The 21,782-nt window shown below is 38.0% G+C and overlaps 1 protein-coding gene across 4 annotated transcripts in view; it reads right to left on the minus strand.

Moving 5' to 3' along the window:
- LOC127639143 (leucine-rich repeat and calponin homology domain-containing protein 2-like) overlaps positions 1-21,782 on the minus strand; it is a 127,158-nt gene that overhangs the window by 72,789 nt on the left and 32,587 nt on the right. For all 4 annotated transcript variants that reach the window (XR_007969933.1, XM_052121035.1, XM_052121027.1 and 1 more), the window contains 8 exons: positions 15,095-15,239; positions 9,622-9,748; positions 9,421-9,526; positions 8,821-8,957; positions 5,439-5,569; positions 4,921-5,008; positions 3,894-3,990; positions 403-503 (listed from right to left, as the gene is read on the minus strand). Coding sequence is in view for 3 of the 4 variants with exons in the window: in XM_052121027.1 (XP_051976987.1) it covers positions 403-503; positions 3,894-3,990; positions 4,921-5,008; positions 5,439-5,569; positions 8,821-8,957; positions 9,421-9,526; positions 9,622-9,748; positions 15,095-15,239 (932 nt within the window). In the remaining variant the exon portion in view is untranslated. The remainder of the gene's footprint in view (positions 1-402; positions 504-3,893; positions 3,991-4,920; positions 5,009-5,438; positions 5,570-8,820; positions 8,958-9,420; positions 9,527-9,621; positions 9,749-15,094; positions 15,240-21,782) is intronic.

Raw genomic sequence — 21,782 nt, forward strand, 5'->3', positions numbered from 1 at the left:
CATTATAAAGTGAAAAGCAGATTTGTACAGTTTCAGAAGGTTAATGTATCAAATTATATAATTTATTAATATAAATGTATGCACCATCAGATATACAGGCATCAAAATTACATCCCGTTAAGCCTGAATTTTTATTTTTTTCACCATATTTTTTACGGTTAAAAAAAAGCTGCTGGTAATTTAACGTACATTTTACTGAATTGTTTTTATAGTGTGGTAGGGACACCAAAATACCAGCATCCAAAATACAGCATATCTTTGTGACCGGGAATGCTGGTCTTTTCAACAGGGTGTGTGTGTGTGTGTGTGTGTGTGTGTGTAGACGTGCACGGTACTAAAGTGTATGACCTATTTATTGGTAGGATAGATAAGGATTGAGGAAGCATGTGCATATGGGTGTACCTTTATACATGACACGTTGGGTGCATTGTGTTGTATATCTCCCTCAGAAAGTGCAGCTTCTTCATCTGGATTTGGCTCAATAAAGTCATATGGGTCCTGATCTGCACATACATTACAAAATACTTAAGATGAGAACACCAAGACAAGATATTTACTAGGGGTCTAATGATTATTTAGAGTAGAACAGTACTTAAATATTGATCTATTTTCACACCAAAGGTGATCGTACCACTTTCAAAGTCATTAATTTAACCACTGGAGTCGTATCGATGAAGTAAACGGTCTGTGATTTTTGGAGCTTCAAAAGTCAGATCACCATTCACTTGCATTTTAGGACCTATTGAGCGAAGATATTTTTCTTTCATTTTTTTTAAATGTGTCTTAGTGAAGAAAGAAAGTTATAAACACCTGGGATATCATGAGAGTGAGTAATTAATGAGAGACTTTTCATTTTTGGGTGAACAATCCCTTTAATATGCAGAGACAATTATAAGTTCTATAAGCCATTAATAGGTTTCAGACGTTTCAACTATAACACATTTATATATTAATTTTCTTAAAAAATTTAAACACTGTGTATCTGTGGAGCTATGAAAATAACTTTTGTTTGTTTTAAGCGACCCATCTCAAGAGAGACAATAACAGTAAAAAAAATGTCTTGGTTAACGTATAATTACCTTAAAATATACGTAATATTATGGTAAAATGTTGTAAAAAAATATTTTTTTACCATATAATTAACATTAAGAATGTAAATTATGTTTAACAAGAGAGTGCATGTACTTTTAACAGTAAATTATTGTTAAAATTACAGTAAAAAAAAAAAAAAAAAACAATCGGGCATTCTCAGAAATCCCTATGTGACCCATTACATTTCATTATATTTTATGGGAACAGTTTGGGGCGGGACTATCTGTTTGTTTGATCAAGGGAGATGGGGGCATTTTGAAAACAATGTATTTTTGCAATTCCATTTGGTGGTGCAGAAATCACATGCTTAATTTCACTTATATTAAATTATCTAAAAAAGACACACCAAACTATGTCTCAGCGAAAGAATTTCTCTGTTATTGTTGTCTCCAGGTAAGCTGTATGCCATGATTGAGATTAACAAGGATTTGTTTGTCCAAAACTGAAAAAATTATGTCATAATTTACTGTTTACCCTCATTTCTTTCCAAACTCGACTTTATTTCTTCTGCGGAACACAAAAGGAGAACTGTACTCACTTTTCCAAACAATCATTAGCACCATGGGGGCTGGGATGCAAAAACACCATTTAAGTATTATTAAAGTGGTCCATATGATTTGTGCGCTTTACTCCAAGTCTTTTGAATTCAATAGCTTTGTTCGAGGAACATACTGAAATTTAAGTCGTAATTCGCTGATATTCAGTATTGGGGGTACCACGTTACAAGTAACACACATTACGTAATCAGATTACTTTTAGTAACGAGTAAAGTAACAACATTTTTTTATTTTAGACCATAATATCGGAGCTTTTGTACACCTCTACTTTCCCTGTATTGCAAGAAATCAGGAGTAAAAGTGTGCAAATTTCAGGGAGGAGATGTAGTGCATGATGGGCATTGTAGTTCTATAGAGTGTGAGGCCAGAGACTATTTAGCAGATATGGGTCACTTCTATTTAAAAGAATGGGAGAAACTGGAATGCCCAACCAAGAAGCTCTAGAACCCAACAGTCAATGGATGTAGAAAGAGAGTTGCACCTTGCAGGTAAAAGAGCCAATCATCTTTTAGATACAGATTAGATACTAAAATTGTGTGTTTTAGCGTAATATGAGGTCAACATTCGGTTGAGTGAAATGCGATTGACTACACACTACATTAAAAAAAATTAAAAATCAGTAAACGCGTTTAGGCAGAGGGATTATAAGACTAATCTTCCACTGGCCACGGCATGATACACAGGGTGAAACACTTGCTGAATTCACTGGCTTATGCAGCCAAACTGCTCTGTGTTACAGCTCCCCGTAACTGGGGGAATGGGATGAGAAACCCTGACGCTGGATCAGTGGCTCCGAGCAACATTCTACAATGATTGTGTATGCAGAGAAAACTTATTCGTTTCTAAAAAGACCAACATTTTTGTTTTATAATAAACAAGTAATTTGATTAATGAAACAAACAGTTTTAAAATTATTTAAAAATGATTCCAATCATTGCACCTTTGAATTTGGAATGGAATTGAAGTATGCGATCAACTAGTAGCATCTGTATGCACCATGGATCAACTCAAAACAAGCGTGCACTTAGATGACTTAAGTGAAAAATATTTGTTTATTCATCAGACTTATTCCTTGAACATGTAAGACTGGTATTCCCCACTGAATTTTATCCTGACTTTTGAAAAACATCTTAAATGGACTGATATTGTTGATGAGCACATCACATGATGACATAGTATATGATGCAGGTTCAATTGTTGGACTTTGCTGCTTTAGGTAAGACAGTGGTTATACTTCATTATTCATATTGGCTGTCATGTTGATTGAAAAACAAATCATGCATATTCATTTTATTGATTCTTTATTATAAATATGATGTGAAGACCTACTTTCTAAATATCTGTTTGTTTACTATGTTGTTTTGACATAAGTGTGGTCCAGTAACTAGCATGACCAGTAATCTTTCTTGTATGCAATGCATGGCTTATTTGTATGGAATGCATAACATAGCAGAAGAGAAAGTGGCTGTGAGAAAAAAGTAACACAAAAATAACAAAAAAGTAACATAACGCTTTGCTTTCCATAAAAATGTACTTTATAATTATTTAACTTTTTAAGGAGTAAAATGCAATATTCTAAGGAATTACTTTTAAAATTAATGTTAACCAACACTGCTAATAATCCTCCCCTTCAGTGAGCTGTTAACCATTATGACTGGATCATTGAGTTAATGAACTGAACTCAGGAACTGGATGAGTCCGATTCACGAACAAATCAGACCAATTTTATGAACTGGTTGTATGAACCATTTTTCAGAGGTTTAAAAGCCTCGGTCCCCATCCATTGTAAGTGCACAGAAATGAGCAACCAGTACAATTCTTAAAAATGGCTCCTTTTCTGTTCCACGGAAGAAAGTCATACATTTTTGGAATGAGTCATGAGGGTTAGTAAATAATGACAGTATATTCTTTTTTGGGTAAATTAATCCTTTTACAAGTCTGGACTTTCTGACTTGTGGGTATTATTGTGGCTTATTAGCAATTATGGGTAATTTCCTTTTGCTTTATTTGGGGAGATCCAATTACTGGCAGTTACTGTCTTGTATAATAAGCGCAAAAAAGTAGTGTTGGCCTCAACATGTTCAAATTAGGTGTCTATATATTGTATCTGAATATAGTTTAAAAATGTCAATATTTCTTGAGGGGAGGTAATAATATAAATTCAAATTCTAAATAATCAGTGATTAGTCAATATTTAAAAAAGTAATCATCTGTGGCAAATACCAAAACTGAACACACACAAACCTTTGTTTGAGTCCAGCTTTGTGAGAAGTATGTGTGCATCAACCCGCGCTGTCTCAGACACTTGAGAGTGGAGACTAACAGTGTCATCGTCTGATGGCTATGAGACCACAATGAGAGGGGGAGAGAGAGAACAAGGATAAGGGAAGGAAAAGCTGTTCTGCTGAACTGTCTTGTGGCGAGACAGTGGTCATTTTTTGCATGCTTGACTTTTCTGAATGTAGTTGTGTTTGTAGCTCCACTATTGCTGGTGTCCTCTCAGCTGGGTCAGGCTGATCTGTTTGCTGTTTTAAAAGGGCTATTGGGACCTTGTCAGCTGGTCAGGCTGGCCAACCAACTAACCCAGCCTAGCACCATCCTGACCATAAAGGGAGACCAGCAAGACCTTATTAAACCAGCTTAGACCAATCAAACCATCTTAGGCTGGTATAGGCTGTTGTTTCAACAGGTATGGTTGTTTTTTGAGCCTCCAGGTTATCGTTGTTTCCTAAGCTCACTGGTTCTTTACTTCCTCTAAATGACAAACTAAGAGTTTGTTTGATAGTTCATTTGTTTAAGGTGTTTAACCAAACACTGTGTCAATAAACTGGCTTTATATGCAGTCTGACAGCAGAGCATTCCTTATTTTTTACCAACTATACCTCCTAGGCTTCGATTTTGACCTGTGTCATCCATGCATCTGAACCAGGTCTATTCTGCTGTTGCTAGGAGTGCGTTGACTACAATGGGGGACAATGTTGATTTTGTCTTTGTTTGTAAATGAAGAGGTGTTCCAGGTCAGGCCCGATAGAAAAAGTACCATTTCACGCTCAGTCTGAGAATTCATAGACACTTTCATTAACAAAAATGCCAGATTAACATGTCTGGCCAAGGTGTTAAATTTTTTATGCACTCAAGTAGGTATCAGTTATTGTTGACAAAGACTTTGAAGTGCAGGATGTGGTGATCTGTGTTGAAAAAAAATGGGGCTTGATGCCCAACTCCCAACTTGTGTGTGTGTGTGTGTGTGTGTGTGTGTGTGTGTGTTTACCTCCGTAGTCGACAGCCTTTTGTCGCCGTTGTCACTGCCAATACCTGAGTCAGGGCCATGGTTTTTACTGGGATAGAAATCTTCCATACTACACAAAACACACACAACATAATTGCTCTGCACACTAAACTGAGTGTTAGTTACATAAGATACAGTCTGACCTGTGTTTCTCATATAGCTCCTGTTTGTGTCATCACCACCAATAATTCTGAAACTTTTATTATTGTTACTATTCTAATGCATTATTTTACTTTAATTTTATTTTACTTTAAACAAATGATTGTGGACAAAAAAAACACACAAAATCTTAAACTTCAAAAGTCCAGTGAATAAATGTGATGAAAAACACGGTAAAAGAAGTTGTAAAGTGTACAGTGACCCACACAATTTGTTTATGCTATTATATGTGAATCACTAATGCAGCATACCTGATCAGTTAAAAACTTAGTAAAAAATGTTTTATGGGATACTGAAAGTGCTGTTATTCATAGTTGATATATTGTAAGGAATCTGTGTACCTATCTGTCAGCTGCTGTGGTAAGCAACGTTTTCCCAGAGAGGGCAGTTCAAGCATGTCTGGTTTTTTATCCAGGCGACATGCCTGAATGTTTAAATACTTGAAGATGTGAATCTTCCCCTTTAAACAGATCTGAAAGCAAAGAGGACAAAGAATTATAAAAACAGTGAAGATGATTTTCAACATAAAAATAAACCCTGCATTTCATATTATAGTGCCTATTAAGTATTTACCCTCGTTTAAATGTTTTACATTTTGTTGTTTTGATTACAACCAATGTGTGTGTTACTGTGTGTGTCTGTGTGTTTTTGCCCAAGAACACAAAGTGTTTGACGTCATTAACAAGTCATATACTTTTTTTTTGTTTTTGCAAAAATCAAAAAACCTCAATCCTCAAAAAACCATTCAAAAGATGTAATAAACTCCCTTTTCAAAGATATATAATAACTTGGTTGGAGTCCACCTGTGATGCAGATTCATCTTGGAACATCGCCCAAGTGGATTTCCAAGGAATAACTACACAAAGACCAAGGGACATTCCAAGCAAATATGAAAAAAGGTTCATGTCAGTCAAAGGAAAAATAAAGGAAGAACTGGCTTTACCCCAAAACTGCGTGTTTGGGCAAGAGGAGTCATAGAAAGAAAAAACAAAGTGGATTCTGAGTTCTCAGCTAGTTTTACAGAACACCTGGATATTTTACGTCATAGTTTTCATCTGCAAAATTAAGAAAAAAAAAACTCTTGCAAATCTCAGTATCTCACAAGTCTGTTGTACTTTCCCAAAAATGTGACAGACTCAACAATGTGGAGGAGATTATGGTTGGACGAGAACAGATCTGAACATTCAGGTCACATTGTTATGGCTCATGATTCAAACGTAATTCAGCAATAATCACATGTAAAAGTGCTGTTGTACTAAACTGCTAATACTACGGACCTGAGAATATGGTTATCTCATGATTCAGCTCAATATGCGATATTATGTTCTCGATTCGATATTATAACACAAATAAAATACACATGATAATTTCTAATCAAAATAAAGTTCTTTAATACACAGTATACTGTAAATGCTCAATGTAAAACAATACAAGTTTTTCCATATACCTTTCTCTATATGGAAAGATCACAAACAAATAAGCCTTCTGACTTCACTGAACAGAACCTCTCCCGAAAAAGTATGTAAAAGCGTTTTTCAACATTATTATAATTACATTTTAACTTTTTAAAAATATAAACTATATAAATATAAAATATAAAACTGTTTGAAATAATGTGTACATTTTATAAGTTATAACATAGATTTTTATATTCATTTGTACAATAAGCGCTTAAAGGTACAGTCACTTTAAAAGTTTAACGTGACTCACACAGCTGTTCCATTTTATTAAAGAGAGAAGTCTCAGGAGACCTGGGTAGCTCAGTGAGTATTGACACAGACTACCACCCCTGGTATCGCAAGTTTGAATCCAGGGTGTGCTGAGTGACTCCAGCCAGATCTCCAACATAATTGTTCCGGTTGCTAGGGAGCTTAGAGTCACATGGGGACACATGAGTCTCTGCGGTGTCAAGATGCGTGGATTGACTATCTCAGAAGCGGAGGCAACTGGGATTTGTCCTCTACCACCCGGATTGAGGTGAGTAACCGCGCCACCACGAGGACATAGTAAGTGTTGGGAATTGGGCCTTCCAAATTGGGGAGAAAAAGGGATAAAATAAAAAAAATTCAAATGTAAAATTTAAAAAATAAAAAGAAGTCTCTCATTTTCTTTATCGCATGTGTGCTGTGTGAATAAAATGTATATTCTATTACATTTTTATCTGACTGTAAAAAACAAAAAGGATAGTAAAATACATTATTCAATGAAAGTGGAGGGCAGGATCTCATTTTTGATGGACACACACATAACACGAAAAAATGCTGTTTTAATCTCAATAATTTTTCAACAAAACAAAGCAATATTCTAGGTATTCCAGTACTTACATTTCTAAAAGCTTATTTCATGTACTTTAAGCACTTAAAGGACCTTCTGTGAACCCTGTAAACATTGTAGAATAAAAGCGCAGTAAAGGTAAAATCAAGCGATAGAGACATTATATTATTTTATGGGTCATTTCAGATATTAGCACATGGACAGAAAACAATGTTGAAAATTTAGAAATATCAAGTTGTGCCTCGATATGGTTCGTAATTTATTTGATTCGCAATATTTATTGAAATTCAATATATCGTTCCATCCCTAATAAAGCATGATTTTAAGTTGGATCTCGTTTGCAGAACTGTTGTATAAAAGCATTAAGTTAATATCGAATGACTTACATTTGAGACAAAATATGGAAAGTTATTTTGTCTACTTCTGCTCCACTAACTAAAATAGTTCTACATAAAAACAAAAAAGATCAATCGTTGCATGTCACCAGTCAACTCACAGACTGAGAGTCTGTCTGGGAGGCTAACAAGTGGAATGATACACAGAGTGAAGAGTCCAAGTGCTGTTATATACTAAATATCAGCACTTTTGAAACTCAGCTTGTCAAATTATATTAAAGGACTAAAACTAACTGTGGCATAACACTGCATATCACACCACAGAACAACGAACCAGCTGTGAAACAAGAATCTTTCCATATTTACAATATTTTTTTGCCATACAACAAGGTCTGGGAGTCTTAATTTCAATCAAATTCAAGCAATATCACCATAGATTGGCACAATGAATTGATTACAGGGAGAGTACACCCTAGCACTTGAATATAGCACACAAGTTATGACACTAATGTATGGACACTAATATGATACTTTTATGGTGCTTTTATATCCTTTTTGAAGTTCAAAGGCTCATGTCCATTTACTGTAATTGCATGAAAACACCAACCAATTTTAAAAATATTTCCTTTTGTGTTCCACAGAAAAAAGAAAATAATTTGGGTTTGGAACGATATGATGGTGAGTGAATGATGACTTTCAGTGAATTTCAGTTTTGGTTAAACTATCGCTTTAAGAGTCTTGCTTAAGGACATAATGTCTCGTGGCTTAGTCCATACAGGGATCAAACCAGTTACTAGCCCTGAGTCTAAATCACTGCACTACTCTACAGCACCCCCTGTAACATGGTTTGCTGATTGCTTCAGAAAACTAGAAAACTTACAAAGATTGAAAGGAAATGTGCATAAGTAGAGAAAAATCCCAAAGAAAAAACAAACAGCAGTCCTCAGTAGGCATAAAGGTGTTCCTGTGAAGGGGTAAATTGTGTTCATTTCTGATTTCTATTCCTATTTTGTGGAAAAAAACTGCATGCATACCTTTATAAAGACTTCAGAACTTTATATTCCATGCATGTGGAATAAAATGTGAAACACATAAGTAACAAATATTGACACACCTGCGCGGGTGGAGACTGCATAGGGTTGTTGTCAAGAACAATGTGTTCTAACTGCTTGAGTTTGCAGTAAGATTGGGGAATCTCTGTAATCTTATTACAAGAGAAATCCAACCTTATCAATGGCAGAACAGACAACTCTGTTAAGGAAAAAGGAAAAAAGAAAGAGGAGGAATGTCAGAATTTCTGAAGTTCATCACTTTACAAGAAGCAATTAGCAGGGTTCCCACACTTTCTGACATCTTTGCATGATTTTGCCAGTAATTTGCTGCCTGTCAATCAAACACCAAATAAGGATTTCACTGTCAAAGAAAACTTTAGAGCTGAGCATAACTAAAACATTTTATTTTCACTGTCGAAATTTTCATGGAATTTTAAGATTTAAAAAATTACCATTTCAACTATTTCAATATTCCTCGACATTTGACTTCGTTTTTCATGACCATGGGAACCCCGAATAAGAAATAGCATTACATGAAGTACATGCACACTGAATCTCGAAAAGTGTTAAATGTGTGAATCCAATGGACCTTTTGAATTTTCATCTGATCGATGTTTGTGTTTGTTGAAGTGTGCGTGTGTGTGTACTATGTTTGTCTGTACCATCTGGTAGAACTTGAAGGCAGTTTCTTCGTATGTTGAGTTCTCGTAATACGAGGAGTTTTCCCATCTGAGTTGGAAGCACCTGGATCTCATTACAGCTAATGTCCTGAATAGAGAAAAGGCAAATATCAACAAACAGCATGGGAATATGAACATAAATAAATATCTCACACAATCACACATGTCTGCAAACACACTGACCAGCTCCATAAGGTCTTTGGCCTTGCCGATTTCCTCAGGAACAGACAGGAGTTTATTGTTGCTCACCACCAGCACTTTCAGAGGAAGATTGAAGAGAGTCTTGGGGAGCACGGACAGTTGATTTCGACTGAAAACATCAAGATTACCTTCAATTCTCAATAAACATTGTTCTCTTTCTTTCTCTCTTTTTCTTTCTATAATGAGGGAAAACACACAAAGACTGAAGTTAATTTAACTTCATAATAACAGGTAGCCTGCTATTAGCGGAGTAGTGCCGCAGCATGGCTGGTCAACGCCAGTGTGCTGGTGTTCCCACCAGGCTTCGTAATTATCAAGACTTCCTTGGTCAACCAGCTTCATCAGGAAGACCATGCTAGTCAACCAGCTTCGAGGGCTATGGCAGTGCCCACCCAAAAGTGTCATCTGCCAACCCAAATCAAAATTATTAAAATTTAAGCATTAGTTTGCAATGGCTTGTTATTTAATTTTCTCCAAATAAATTTGGCAAATTAACTGCTGCACGCAGAAAAGCCTTGATACCCAATCACCTTGTACAATGCAGACTCTTTTTCACTCAAACTAATGCAGACAATTGATTGAGCAATTATGCCCAAAACACTTTATGAAAGCTTTTCTTCTGTTGTTTCTAATACATGGGAATAGTCGAGCAGTTTTCAGTTCATTATTATTATGCATTACAATTAGTGGCGATGTCTTTGCTGGAGTTTTTAATGTTTTGCTATGGTTGTTATCAGTAGCAGATCCTGTTAAAGAGCAGTATTGTTTCTTCCTGCACAGCTCTCATCCACATCAACTACTACTTTTATAAGGTTTCTTAATGACTTAATAAATTAAAGTTAATTTGTAATTAATAATTCATAAATTATTATTTTGTCAGCTTCAAATGTTTTATTCCATCGCAAGACAACTTGCTGGAGCTCATTTTTATTACAAAATGGATAGTTCCATCTTTAAATTCTAATTGAATGAGCCGCATTGTAAAGTGCAAATAAATGCACATCTGTGATGGCACATTCTATATTAATGTTTTAGGTTGAAATGTTGCTTGGCAACTGTAAACAGCCTACAATTAGACTAATGAAAAGTTGTACTGTACTTCATGGAAGTATTCATTTATTCAGATTATTAGTATTAATATATCTAAATATTTAAGGAACATTGATGTCTTATTTCTTATTGCTGTTGCCATCGTTTTATTAAAGCAATAAGCCACTTTTTTGTTGTCTGTTACAGTGATTTTACTTCTTATTTTTACTGCTTAGCCTTAATACACACTTAACCATAGTAAAAATCCCAGTAGCGAATTACTTCACATGATTTATTATTGATTTATCCTACAACTGGTATTTGACACCCTACTCAACGATGAAAGTATTCAGAAAATCGTTCTGTAGGGACAGTTTCCCAGAAATGTAATGTTGTCCAAGACCAATAAGGAATTTAATTGGAGAATCGCTACTGAAATTATAGCTCAACTCAGGACTTTTTACGTACCTAGAAAACTGCTCCAAGTAAAGTTATAGTAAGTAATATAGTTAGTAGGTTCAGATAAGTAGACATTAAAAAAGATACAATGGTGTAAATGTAAACTTTCATGAAGCTGTGTGCTTGTTAACAAAAGCACCCTGTAATATATTAAAGAGAAATTAAAGTATACTACCACCAGGGATAGAAAGAGTACTGAAAAATCATACTCAAGTAGAAGTACTGTTACTTCCCCCCAAAAATAGTGTGAGTACAGTAAAAGTAGCTGTCCTAAAAACTACTCAAAGTAAGAGTAAAAGAGTAGCTCATTTAAAAGTACTCATGAGTAGTGAGTATTGAGTACCAAGTTGCAAAACCTATGCCCCATTATAATGAACACTGTATGCCAAATTTGAAAATGCATCACTTATCTATGATAAACACTACATGAATCTGATTCCAAAAAATAACATGATAATACTAATGAATAACAGAAATGAATAATGAGACATGATAATAGAAATTAAAAGATTAAAATGTTATTTTCAATACACTGATCACCATTTTAAATCGTAATGTATAAAACAATTACATTAAAATCAGTTTATGTGTAGGGTCATAATTTCCATAAATTTATTGTTGTGCATAAAACATGTTCAAACAATGCAAGGAATGCAAAAAGATGCTAAATAAGCAGAATGACTTGGCACGTCATGTCCTGCACAACAGAAGTAGAGCAGGCATGGGAAAAGTTGTTTGGAACAGTGGCTACATCATGCTTAAAAATGAATAATTCACCCAAAAGTTTAAATTCTCTCATCATTTACTCACCCTCATGCCATCCCGGATGTGTATGACTTTCTTCTGCAGAACACAAATTAAGATTTTTAGAAGAATATCTCTCTTGCTCTTTTGGTCCATACAATGAATGTGAATCGGTGCTAAAATATTGAAGCTCCACAAATCACATAAATCAGCATAAAAGTAGTCTAATCCATCAAGCCTCCAGTGGTTTAATCCATGTCTTCAGAAGCGATATGATAGATGGGAAACAGATCAATATTTAATTCAATTTTTACTTTAACTTTATTTTTAATTTTATTTTAAATAATTCTCCTCCCTGCTCAGTCATTCTCCACTTTAAATTTCACTTCTTGTGTTTTTGGTGATTCACATTCATCAAACATATCACCACCTACTGGGCAGAGAGAAGAATTTCTAGCAAACGTGGAATTAAATATTGATCTGTTTCTCACCAACACCTGTCATATCATTTCTGAAGTCATGGATTAAACCACTGGAGTTGTATGTATTACTTTTATGCTGCTTTTATGTGCTTTTTGGAGCATCAACATTTTGGCACACATTCAATTACATTAAATGGACCAACAGAGCTGAAATATTCTTGTAAAAATCTCTTAATTTGTGTTCTGAAGAAAGAAAGTCATAGACAGATGGCATGAGGGAGAGTAAATGATAAGAGAATTACAATTTTTGTGTGAATTATTTCTTTAAGTAGCACATGGGGGACCACATTGTCCTTCTTTTGAGATACAATGTTCCACAATGATTTAGTTCTTGTATCTTTTAAGCCCAGAAATAGTTGTGTTCTTATTTTCATGCATGATGAACAATTTTCTGAAGTTTGTGACTGTGACTGGAATGTTCTGCTCTGCAAATGTTGATCTTTATAAAGGCTAAGCATAATTATCAATTATTTTATCATCTCTTCCTGGTAATTTATTATACCAGTTAACACACTCTCTACATCAAGGGTCGGTATTATTAAAAAACAAACAATATTTAAAAAAAAAATTATTATTATTGAAAATGTCACTGTTTTATTCTATTACATTAATACTTTTAAAGCTACTCAAGATATGCGGCCAAAAGTAGTGAGTGGTTTTCTCATTTCCTTGTTAATGTTCTTTAATTAATAGACTTTATATGACATAGTCTACTAGACATTGCTCAATTTAGTTACATGTACACTTCAAGTCCAACTGTTACGTTCCCGTGTTGTCTGCCCTGTGTTTTCTGTTTCACTCGTCACTGATCATATTGCATGTCACGTTTTGCTTGTTGTCTGCCCCGTGTTTCACTTGTCTGTCTAAAAACTACACTTTCCACAATTCCCTGATCTCATCACTGCCATCATTGCATCATTGTTCTCACCTGTGTCTCGTTTAGTCTTCATTGTGTCTGTGTATTTAAACCCTGTTGTTTTCCTTTTCCCTTGTTGTTCGTTGTATGGTTTCTTGTCGTGCCTTTGGCCTTGTTACTTGCCCTTCGTGTTTGTTCTTGCAGCCGTGTGTTCTTTTTGTGTTAAAGTTAGTTTTTCCCATTGTGGACTTTTCTTTGTGTTTACTCAGTTATTATTTTTTTGTCAATAAAAGCCGCGATTGGATCCGCACCTCCCGCCTGCCTTCTCCTCCTTCCCACACATCCATAACACCAACATTTTGATGCAAATACGCATTTTGTCCCACTGTTTAAGTTCACTTTAGACATAAACGACTGCGTTTACATTAAATGGGCATTGGCAGAATTAAGTGTATTTGATCGTTTAGCGCATTAGCGCTCAAAAATTAGCTGCCTGTCAATCAAACAGCATGCAGCAACAGACGTCAAGAAATAAAAAAAATCTATCTTTTATATTTCATCTAGATCAACCAACCAGTGGTGCTCTTACTATTGCGATTTATGTAATGAACACCCCTGTTCTAGATGTAGAACATAAATATGCACGTAGAATACATATTTACATATTAAGATGTAGAATAGCTAAATATAGAAAACTAAAAAAAAAATTGATCAAGGACATCTCTCTTTTTTCTGATAAACATCTAGATAATTTTATTGCCCAGCCCTTTTGAAAACATTGCATTAATCTCTCACAGCAGCCAAATAATCTCAGTGATAGATAGTTCAATTACAGGCTACATTATAGACACATATAATCTAGTAATCAGAAATATGAAATTTACCACAATATGTTTCTTCAAATTAGAGGCAGAATTAATGCTGATATCTGGCTTGAGCAAGTTAAACTCACATGACACGATCAAGCAATTGGCCTTTTTCACTATGAAAAGCCCTTTCAGGTGCGGCTGAGATGTTCAGCTGTAAACTGTGCTTGAGGTATTCTCACAGTTGGCGCCAGATCTGCAGCTGCTGTCGTGGAAAATAGCGATGAATCTCTCTAAGTTGTAAGAAAACTCTCGGAGGCTTGAGTTCCAGATGCCAGAGTTGTAGTTTATTGAACACCAACAAACATGAGACCAGTCAGCTGTCCGTTCTGACTCATTATCCTAAGTTCTCAGTTATATACCTTTTTGTTATCTTGTTACCCACTATCTCTGACTAACGAGGTCACTGCCTTGTTTCTTTCCCTCGCCCATCTATTAAAAAGAAACATATATCCTTGCCTCTCTATTGAAAAGAAACATATATCTTTGGTAGCCTCTCATATCTTGACCTCATGTTACAGTTCATGGACAGAGTACATCAACTCCTAGAAACATCTGCGTAAACAGCCATGTCCCCATCAAATACTTTTTATCTTTGTCCTACATTTCAGTGCATCCCCACAATGAGGCTGCCTTCTTTGCTCATACACATTATCATTTGACTAATGAAAGAAAACACCAGCTGCAAAGATATCATACATTCAGCTTATTAGAACAAGACACCATTCATACAATAACTGATTAAAAGTATCTTTGCAAAGATACGTGCCAGCACAAAGGAAACACACCAAGGACTCACATCAGAATACTATTAATTAACAGAAACACATTTTGTTTTTGAAGAAATACACCTGTTTTTCAAGGTTATACACCATACTGCCATTTAAGTTTCTTACAAGTGATTTGATTTGAAGGGAGTCACGAGACTCTCCCTAGCCAATCATGTTGATAGACAAAAACCAAATCAGGACAGGGAAGTTTTTCTGAATCAACAGAAAAAGAGATCATGATGGTTTTACCTGATGTTCAGGTAGGTGAGCATCTGTAAGTTGATAATGGCCTCTGGAAGGACTTTTATGCAGTTGTGATAAAGGTTTAATGACTCCAGAGGTGCAAACATACAGACTTCTGGAGGGATTTCACAGAAACGGTTTCTTGACAAGTCTGTCCAGAAAAAATAAAAAATAAAAATAAAAATCATGTTAGTTAAAGGCAACAAAAAAGTTTTCCCACTGAAAGATGCACACAGAGATATAGAAAAATACAATATAATTCACATAAATACCATAACATTTTACACGTATATATACACTAAATGTAATGTATATACAAACAAACTGAAAGTGTGAAGCTCAGGACTGATTTACAGTGAAAAGCATTGATAATGTGTCTACAGTAAGTGATTGATTAGTCAGATCTATTAAGGAGTTAAACACACATGCACAAAAATGTAAGCACACACACACATTTGTTGTTCTATCCTGGTGAGGACTTTCCATTGACTACTCTTTTCTTGTATTTTATACCGAACTAGTGATTTATTTTTTTGTCCTCACCCTACCCTTAAACTTAATCCTTACACACCCTTTCTGCATTATTAGATTTTCATTATGACTATTTAGTATGTTTATTAACCCATTTTTCTTGTGGGGACTATTGGTTGGTCCCAAGAATGTAGGTGATTTCAGGTTTTACTATGCTTGTTGTGGCATTTTTGGTCCCCACAATGTAGGAAAAACCAGACCACATGCACAGACAGGCACAGGAAGAACACAAAAGAGAAAGAAAAAGAGGGAGACATAGATTATTGAGTTGTCAAGTCATTTTCCTTTGTATATCGCCTTTCACAACACACATAGTTTCAAAGCAGCTTTACAGAAGATCAGGCATTATCAGAAGATAAAACTGTAATATCTAGGAGTCATCATGGTGTAATTAGATAAAATACGATTGTGAATTGTGTTTAAAAATAATTAATTAATAACCCCAGTGAGCAAGCCGAAGGCGACTGTGGCAAGGAACACAAAACTCCATTAGATGGTTAAGGCATTACAAATTCGGGATGTAGTGAAAAGACTGCTCTGTCACTACATCCTGTTATGACATTATGTCATAACAGGATGTAGTATAATGTCATAACAGGATGTAGTAACAGAGCAGTCTTTTCACTATATCCAATGGCTATAGCGTTGCACCATTGGCCAGAACAGGATAAGGAGATGTGTGGCCCTTACTTTAATAAAGAGATATGAAAGGGTACACACTTCACTGCATGCCCCAGGTACTGTGTATTTTAGTAACATTACATTTATGCATTTGGCAGACACTTTTATCCAAAGCGACTGACAGTGCACTTATTACAGGGACAATCCCCCCAGAGCAACCTGTTAAGTGCCTTGCTCAAGGACACAATGGTGGTGGCTGTGAGGATCACACCACCAACCTTCTGATTACCAGTTCACCAGTTATGTGCATAAGACCACTACACCACCATCACTCCAACTCCAACTCCAATATTAACATTAAATGGTGTTAAAGTCAAAGTTTGAAAACTAGAAGGAAATGTTCAAGGGAAGAAGACATCAGTTCTTGAAATGGGGCAGCTGAGGCTCAGTTGGTAGAGCAGGTCAGCGACTAATCGGAGGGTTGGTGGTTTGAATCCCGGCCCACACGACTCCACATGCCAAAGTGTCCTTGGGCAAGACACTGAACCCCAAGTTGCTCCCAATGGCAGGCTAGCACCTTGCATGTCAGCTCTGCCGCCATTGGTGTGAATGGGTGTGTGAATGAGTCACAGTGTAAAGCGCTTTGAATTAAGGTTAAAAAGGCGCTATATAAGTGCAGACCATTTAAAAAAACTTGATGATTTAGAACTTCTTGGTTTAACCAGACTGCAATAACCTTGCAAGTTAAAATTGTATTACACAATTACAGTACTACTATTGAATAATAAAAATAAATATAATATTATTATAATATAATATTCAATTTTACTGGTTTCCAAAAAATAATTATGAATAGTGGGCTGAAAATCACAAAGTGGACAATAACATGTACACATTGGGCAGGTACAATGTGCATATGAAGAGGATTTATTTGTTTGTGATAAAGGTCTGAGTTTGGCTATTTTTAAGAGGACTCAAGAGTGAACCCTTAAAGAGCAGCCTAAGACTATTTATTGGCAGTAGAACATGACCAAATTTTTTTAAAAAGGAAACACTTGCTAGTTTTTTGTTTATCATTTTGCAGTTCAAATCCCAATAGAATTGATCAAAGGATTTTTTGGTGAAAAAAAGGTTTAGCGTATCAAAATGTTTATCGATATAGCTGACGGAAACCCAAATTAATGATAAAAAGTGTCAACGTATAATTTTAGAGATTTTTGCATAAATTCAACACTGTCACGTGACAGAACTATGTTTTTAATACACATGTCCCCCAGGAACCTGTGTAGCTCAGCGAGTAAAGACGCTGACTACCACCCCTGGAGTCATGAGTTTGAATCCAGGGTGTGCTAAGTGACCCCAGTCAGGTCTCCTAAGCAACCAATTGGCCTGGTTGCTAGGGAGGGGAGAGCCACATGGGGGTAACCTCCTTGTGGTCACTATAATGTGGTTCACTCTAGGTGGAGGGTGTGGTGAGTTGTGCATGGATGCCGTGGAGAATAGCGTGAAGCCTCCACACACGCTATGTCTCCATGGTAATGCACTCAAAAACCATGTGATAAGATGTGTGGATTGATGGTCTCAGACACAGAGGCAACTAACTGATTAGTGTCTGAGGAAACAGCCTTGCTACCAAATTGGTTGTAATATACAGTAGGTAGAGATTAGGCGTAATCTGTGAATTAAAATTTTTTATATAACATGAAATCAGACAAGACCAACCCTGACTGATATACAAAGAACAAAAACTAAAATACCTGTATGGTCCAGAAATGAGACATGTAACAGGTGTTTTATGAGGATGATATGAAGTAGACTGTTTCAAATATTCATCTTCACCCTGCAGCTGAACAACTCTGATAATAATAGCATAATAGCCAAAGTGATCTTGCTTCTTTTCATATCAAATGGCATTGTCATGTCGAATTAATATTTACGTTTTGAAATATTACCTAATTAAATGTATACTTACATTTTGGATATTGAGCAGCTTGTGATTTCCAGACACGTGTATAACTGTAACTTGGGCTTTATCGCTAAAGACTAATTAATTGATTAATTTGTTTTTTTTTACAGTGGGAATACAACTAGCGCTCTGTCCCTTTACGAGAGCACATGCATGTTAAAAAGACTATGTTGCACAGAGAGAGATGATGATGATGATGATGATGATGAGACATATGCATGGAGAGACATGGATTTTCAGTCCTATAGAAAGAAACTTGATTTCTTGTGTTCCAATGTCTACTAATTTTAACCAACATGCAAAAACAAAACATGTGGGGAATTCATGCACTGTGAACACGGAATGTGCAGGGATTTTATTTACAGAAAACAAAAACACTCGCTTTATAGCTCAAACTTAATGAACATCACAGTCTCAGGGTTTTCCTGGTAGCTCTCTCTCCTGGTCTGCTGGCTATGTGGCTCTTTTATGCCGCTCTCCCTGTGTTCACTGTAATCAGAAACAGGTGTTAGCTCAGGTGCAAACGCCCATACCGTTCTCCCTCTCTCCGGACGGACACTTGACCACGCCCCCGCTGCCACATATACCCACCGCCCGACTCAGGCCGGGGAAACATCCGGACTGCCTACCATTCCCCCCATTTCTGGAAAGAAAATCGCCGGCCACCATCTGCGCTCCCGGTCTGTGGACCACCTTGAACTTACGGGTAATCCACGCGTTGGTGTCTTTCCTGCGGTGGAGTGGGGCGTGATCCGAACAGAGGGTGAAGGCCCGCCTCAACAGGTAGTATCGGATGAAATGAGAGCTTGCGGCTAATGTACAGAACCGGGCGCTCCTCTCCCTCCACCACCTGCGAGAGCACGGCCCCCAGCCCTCTGTCTGTAACACAAAAGGGAGAGAGAAATCGGGTGAATGTAAAAGCGGTCCCCCGCAAAGTGCGGCTTTAACTTGCATGAATGCTGACAATGCTCCGTCAACTGGACCGGGTCTGGAGCTCCCTTTTTAGTGAGATCAGTCAGCGGGCTGGTGATGTCCGAATAATTGGTACGAATCTTCTATAATAGCCAGCCAGCCCCAGAAACTGTCTCACCCTCTTGGGCCTCGGAAAGGTCGCAAACGCCGCCGTCTTATCAATTTGGGGACGCACCAGACCGTGACCCAAGTGGAACCCCAGATACCGTACCTCCACCCGCCAAATCGCGCACTTCTTTGTGTTTGCTGTGAGTCCCGCCCATCGCAGCAATCTCAGAACCGCCCTCAGATGCTGCATATGCCGCTGCCAATCATTACTGATGTCACCTAAATAGGCAGCGGCGTAGGCTGTATGCGGTCTGAGGATCCAGTCCATGAGACGCTGAAACGTAGTCGGGGCCTCAAACAAACCGAATGGAACTGTTACAAATATCGTAATTGTAATCAAACGGTATGGAGAAGGAGTTTTTTTAAGGGAAATTGGTGACAAGGGGATCTGCCAATAACCCTTCGTCAAATCCAATGTTGAATAAAATCGAGCAGTGCCCAACCAATCGAGCAACTCATCAACACGAGGCATTGGGTATGCGTCAAACTTAGACACCGTGTTGACTTTCCTATAATCCACATAGAACCGCACCGACCCGTCGCTCTTAGGCACTAGAACAACAGGGCTGGACCAATTGCTGTGGGATTCCTCTATTACCCCCATATCGAGCATTGCATCTAATTCCCAACGAACAATTTTCTTTTTATGCTCTGGCAACCGGTAGGGGCAGCTACGTATCACAACCCCCGACTCGGTCTCAATGTGGTGTTGAATGAGGTTCGTACGACCCGGTAGAGGGGAGAACACATCCGAAAACTCACGTTGTAACCCGGAGACCTCTGCGAGTTGGTACGGTGAAAGGTGTTCTCTGCAAGTGACTGGGATGAACTGTTTAAATTTTGAAACTACCTCAGGTCCGAGCTCCGCCCTCTCCAGAACTACCGTAGCCAACGTCAGGGGCCGCCTCCCGCCACAATTTAAGGGGGTTTAGGTGATATATTTGACGTGCACCCCCTCTATCGGTTCGTTTGACCTCATAATCGAGATCCCCCACTCGTCGTGTGACCTCAAAGGGTCCTTGTCACTTGGCGAGTAATTTGGAGTTCGATGTGGGGACAAATATGAGTACTTTATCTCCCGGTGCAAATTCCCTTAGCCGAGTGCCCCTGTCATACAGTCGGTGCTGATGCTCTTGGGCTCGGAGCAAATTCTCCTGTGTTAGTTTCCCCAAAGTGTGGTGTTTTGCTCTGAGATCAAGGACGTATTGAATTTCATTCTTAATATTTGAAGGCCCCTCCTACCAGGCTTCGTGCAAGTCAAGTACACTGTGTGGGCGCCGCCCATACAGCAGCTCAAATGGGGAGAAGCCAGTGGAGGCTTGCGGGACCTCTCGCACTGCGAACAACAGGGGGTCGAGCCATTTATCCCAATTTCTAGCACCCTCGTGCACAAACTTACGAATCATATTTTTGAGGGTTTTATTAAATCGCTCTACTAGGCCATAATCCACTAGGTCTAATACAAAGTGATGTCTGCATGCTGTCTGCTCTAATGGCCCGACGAGGTCCATCCCAATTCTCTGGAAGGGGACCTCGATCAGTGGAAGGGGGCACAATGACGCTTTTGGGGTGGCCGTTGGATTTATCAGCTGACATTCGTGGCATGCCGCACACCACCTGTGGACATCGCCGCCAATGCCCGGCCAATAAAAAACGGGCTATTAGATGGTGTAGTGTCTTCCTTTCTCCTAAGTGACCCGCCATGGGATTATAATGAGCCGTCTGGAACACCATTTACCGACGGCTCCGTGGTATCAAAAGCGGAGTTGTATTTTCTTCTGTTTTAGCGTCCTGCTTCACTCTGTACAACTGCTCATTTATAATGGCAAAATAGGGATATGAAAGAGCGATGTCCAGCTGGAGTTGTTGACCATCGATTACTCTCACTTGGTCGAAGGTGTGCTTAAGGGTTTCGTCCCGCGACTGCTCCAAAGGGAAGTCCCTCTCAGGGAGTTCCCTGAGAAGGGGAGGGGCTGTAGCCTCTCCCCTTCTCTCGTCATTCTGACATGGAGCTGTCGAGGATGGCCCGGGCTCCAACTCCTCTGCAAGAGCATCGCACATCTCACTATTTTAGTGCAGGACCCATCCGTGCATATCCCTTTAATACATTTCTAAAATCCGGCCAATCAGTCCCCAAAATCAGCGGATGGGCGAGGCGGGAACTAACCGCGGCCCCACTCTGTTTTTTTCCCCGTAATTTGATCACAAGGGTCACCATAGGATACTTGTGAATATCCCCATGCACACACTTCACCCTCACCAGTTTAGCTGTGCCCAAAGCCTCGGGTTGAACAAAGCGTTGGTGGATGGTGGTTTGATTACAACCTGTATCCACCAACGCTTGGTGAGTACCCCCCTTGACACTTACCGGTATCCAGTACACTCTGGCCCGATCGGGGGCAGCCTGCTGGATATCGGAGACCCGCACCACCGTCCCCAGTTCCATCAAAGGGCACTGATCCCGGAAGATTCCGGGTCTCCGCACCTCCAACACGC

The sequence above is a fragment of the Xyrauchen texanus genome, chromosome 4 (genome assembly GCF_025860055.1).
Source record: "Xyrauchen texanus isolate HMW12.3.18 chromosome 4, RBS_HiC_50CHRs, whole genome shotgun sequence".
Taxonomy (NCBI): Eukaryota; Metazoa; Chordata; class Actinopteri; order Cypriniformes; family Catostomidae; genus Xyrauchen; species Xyrauchen texanus.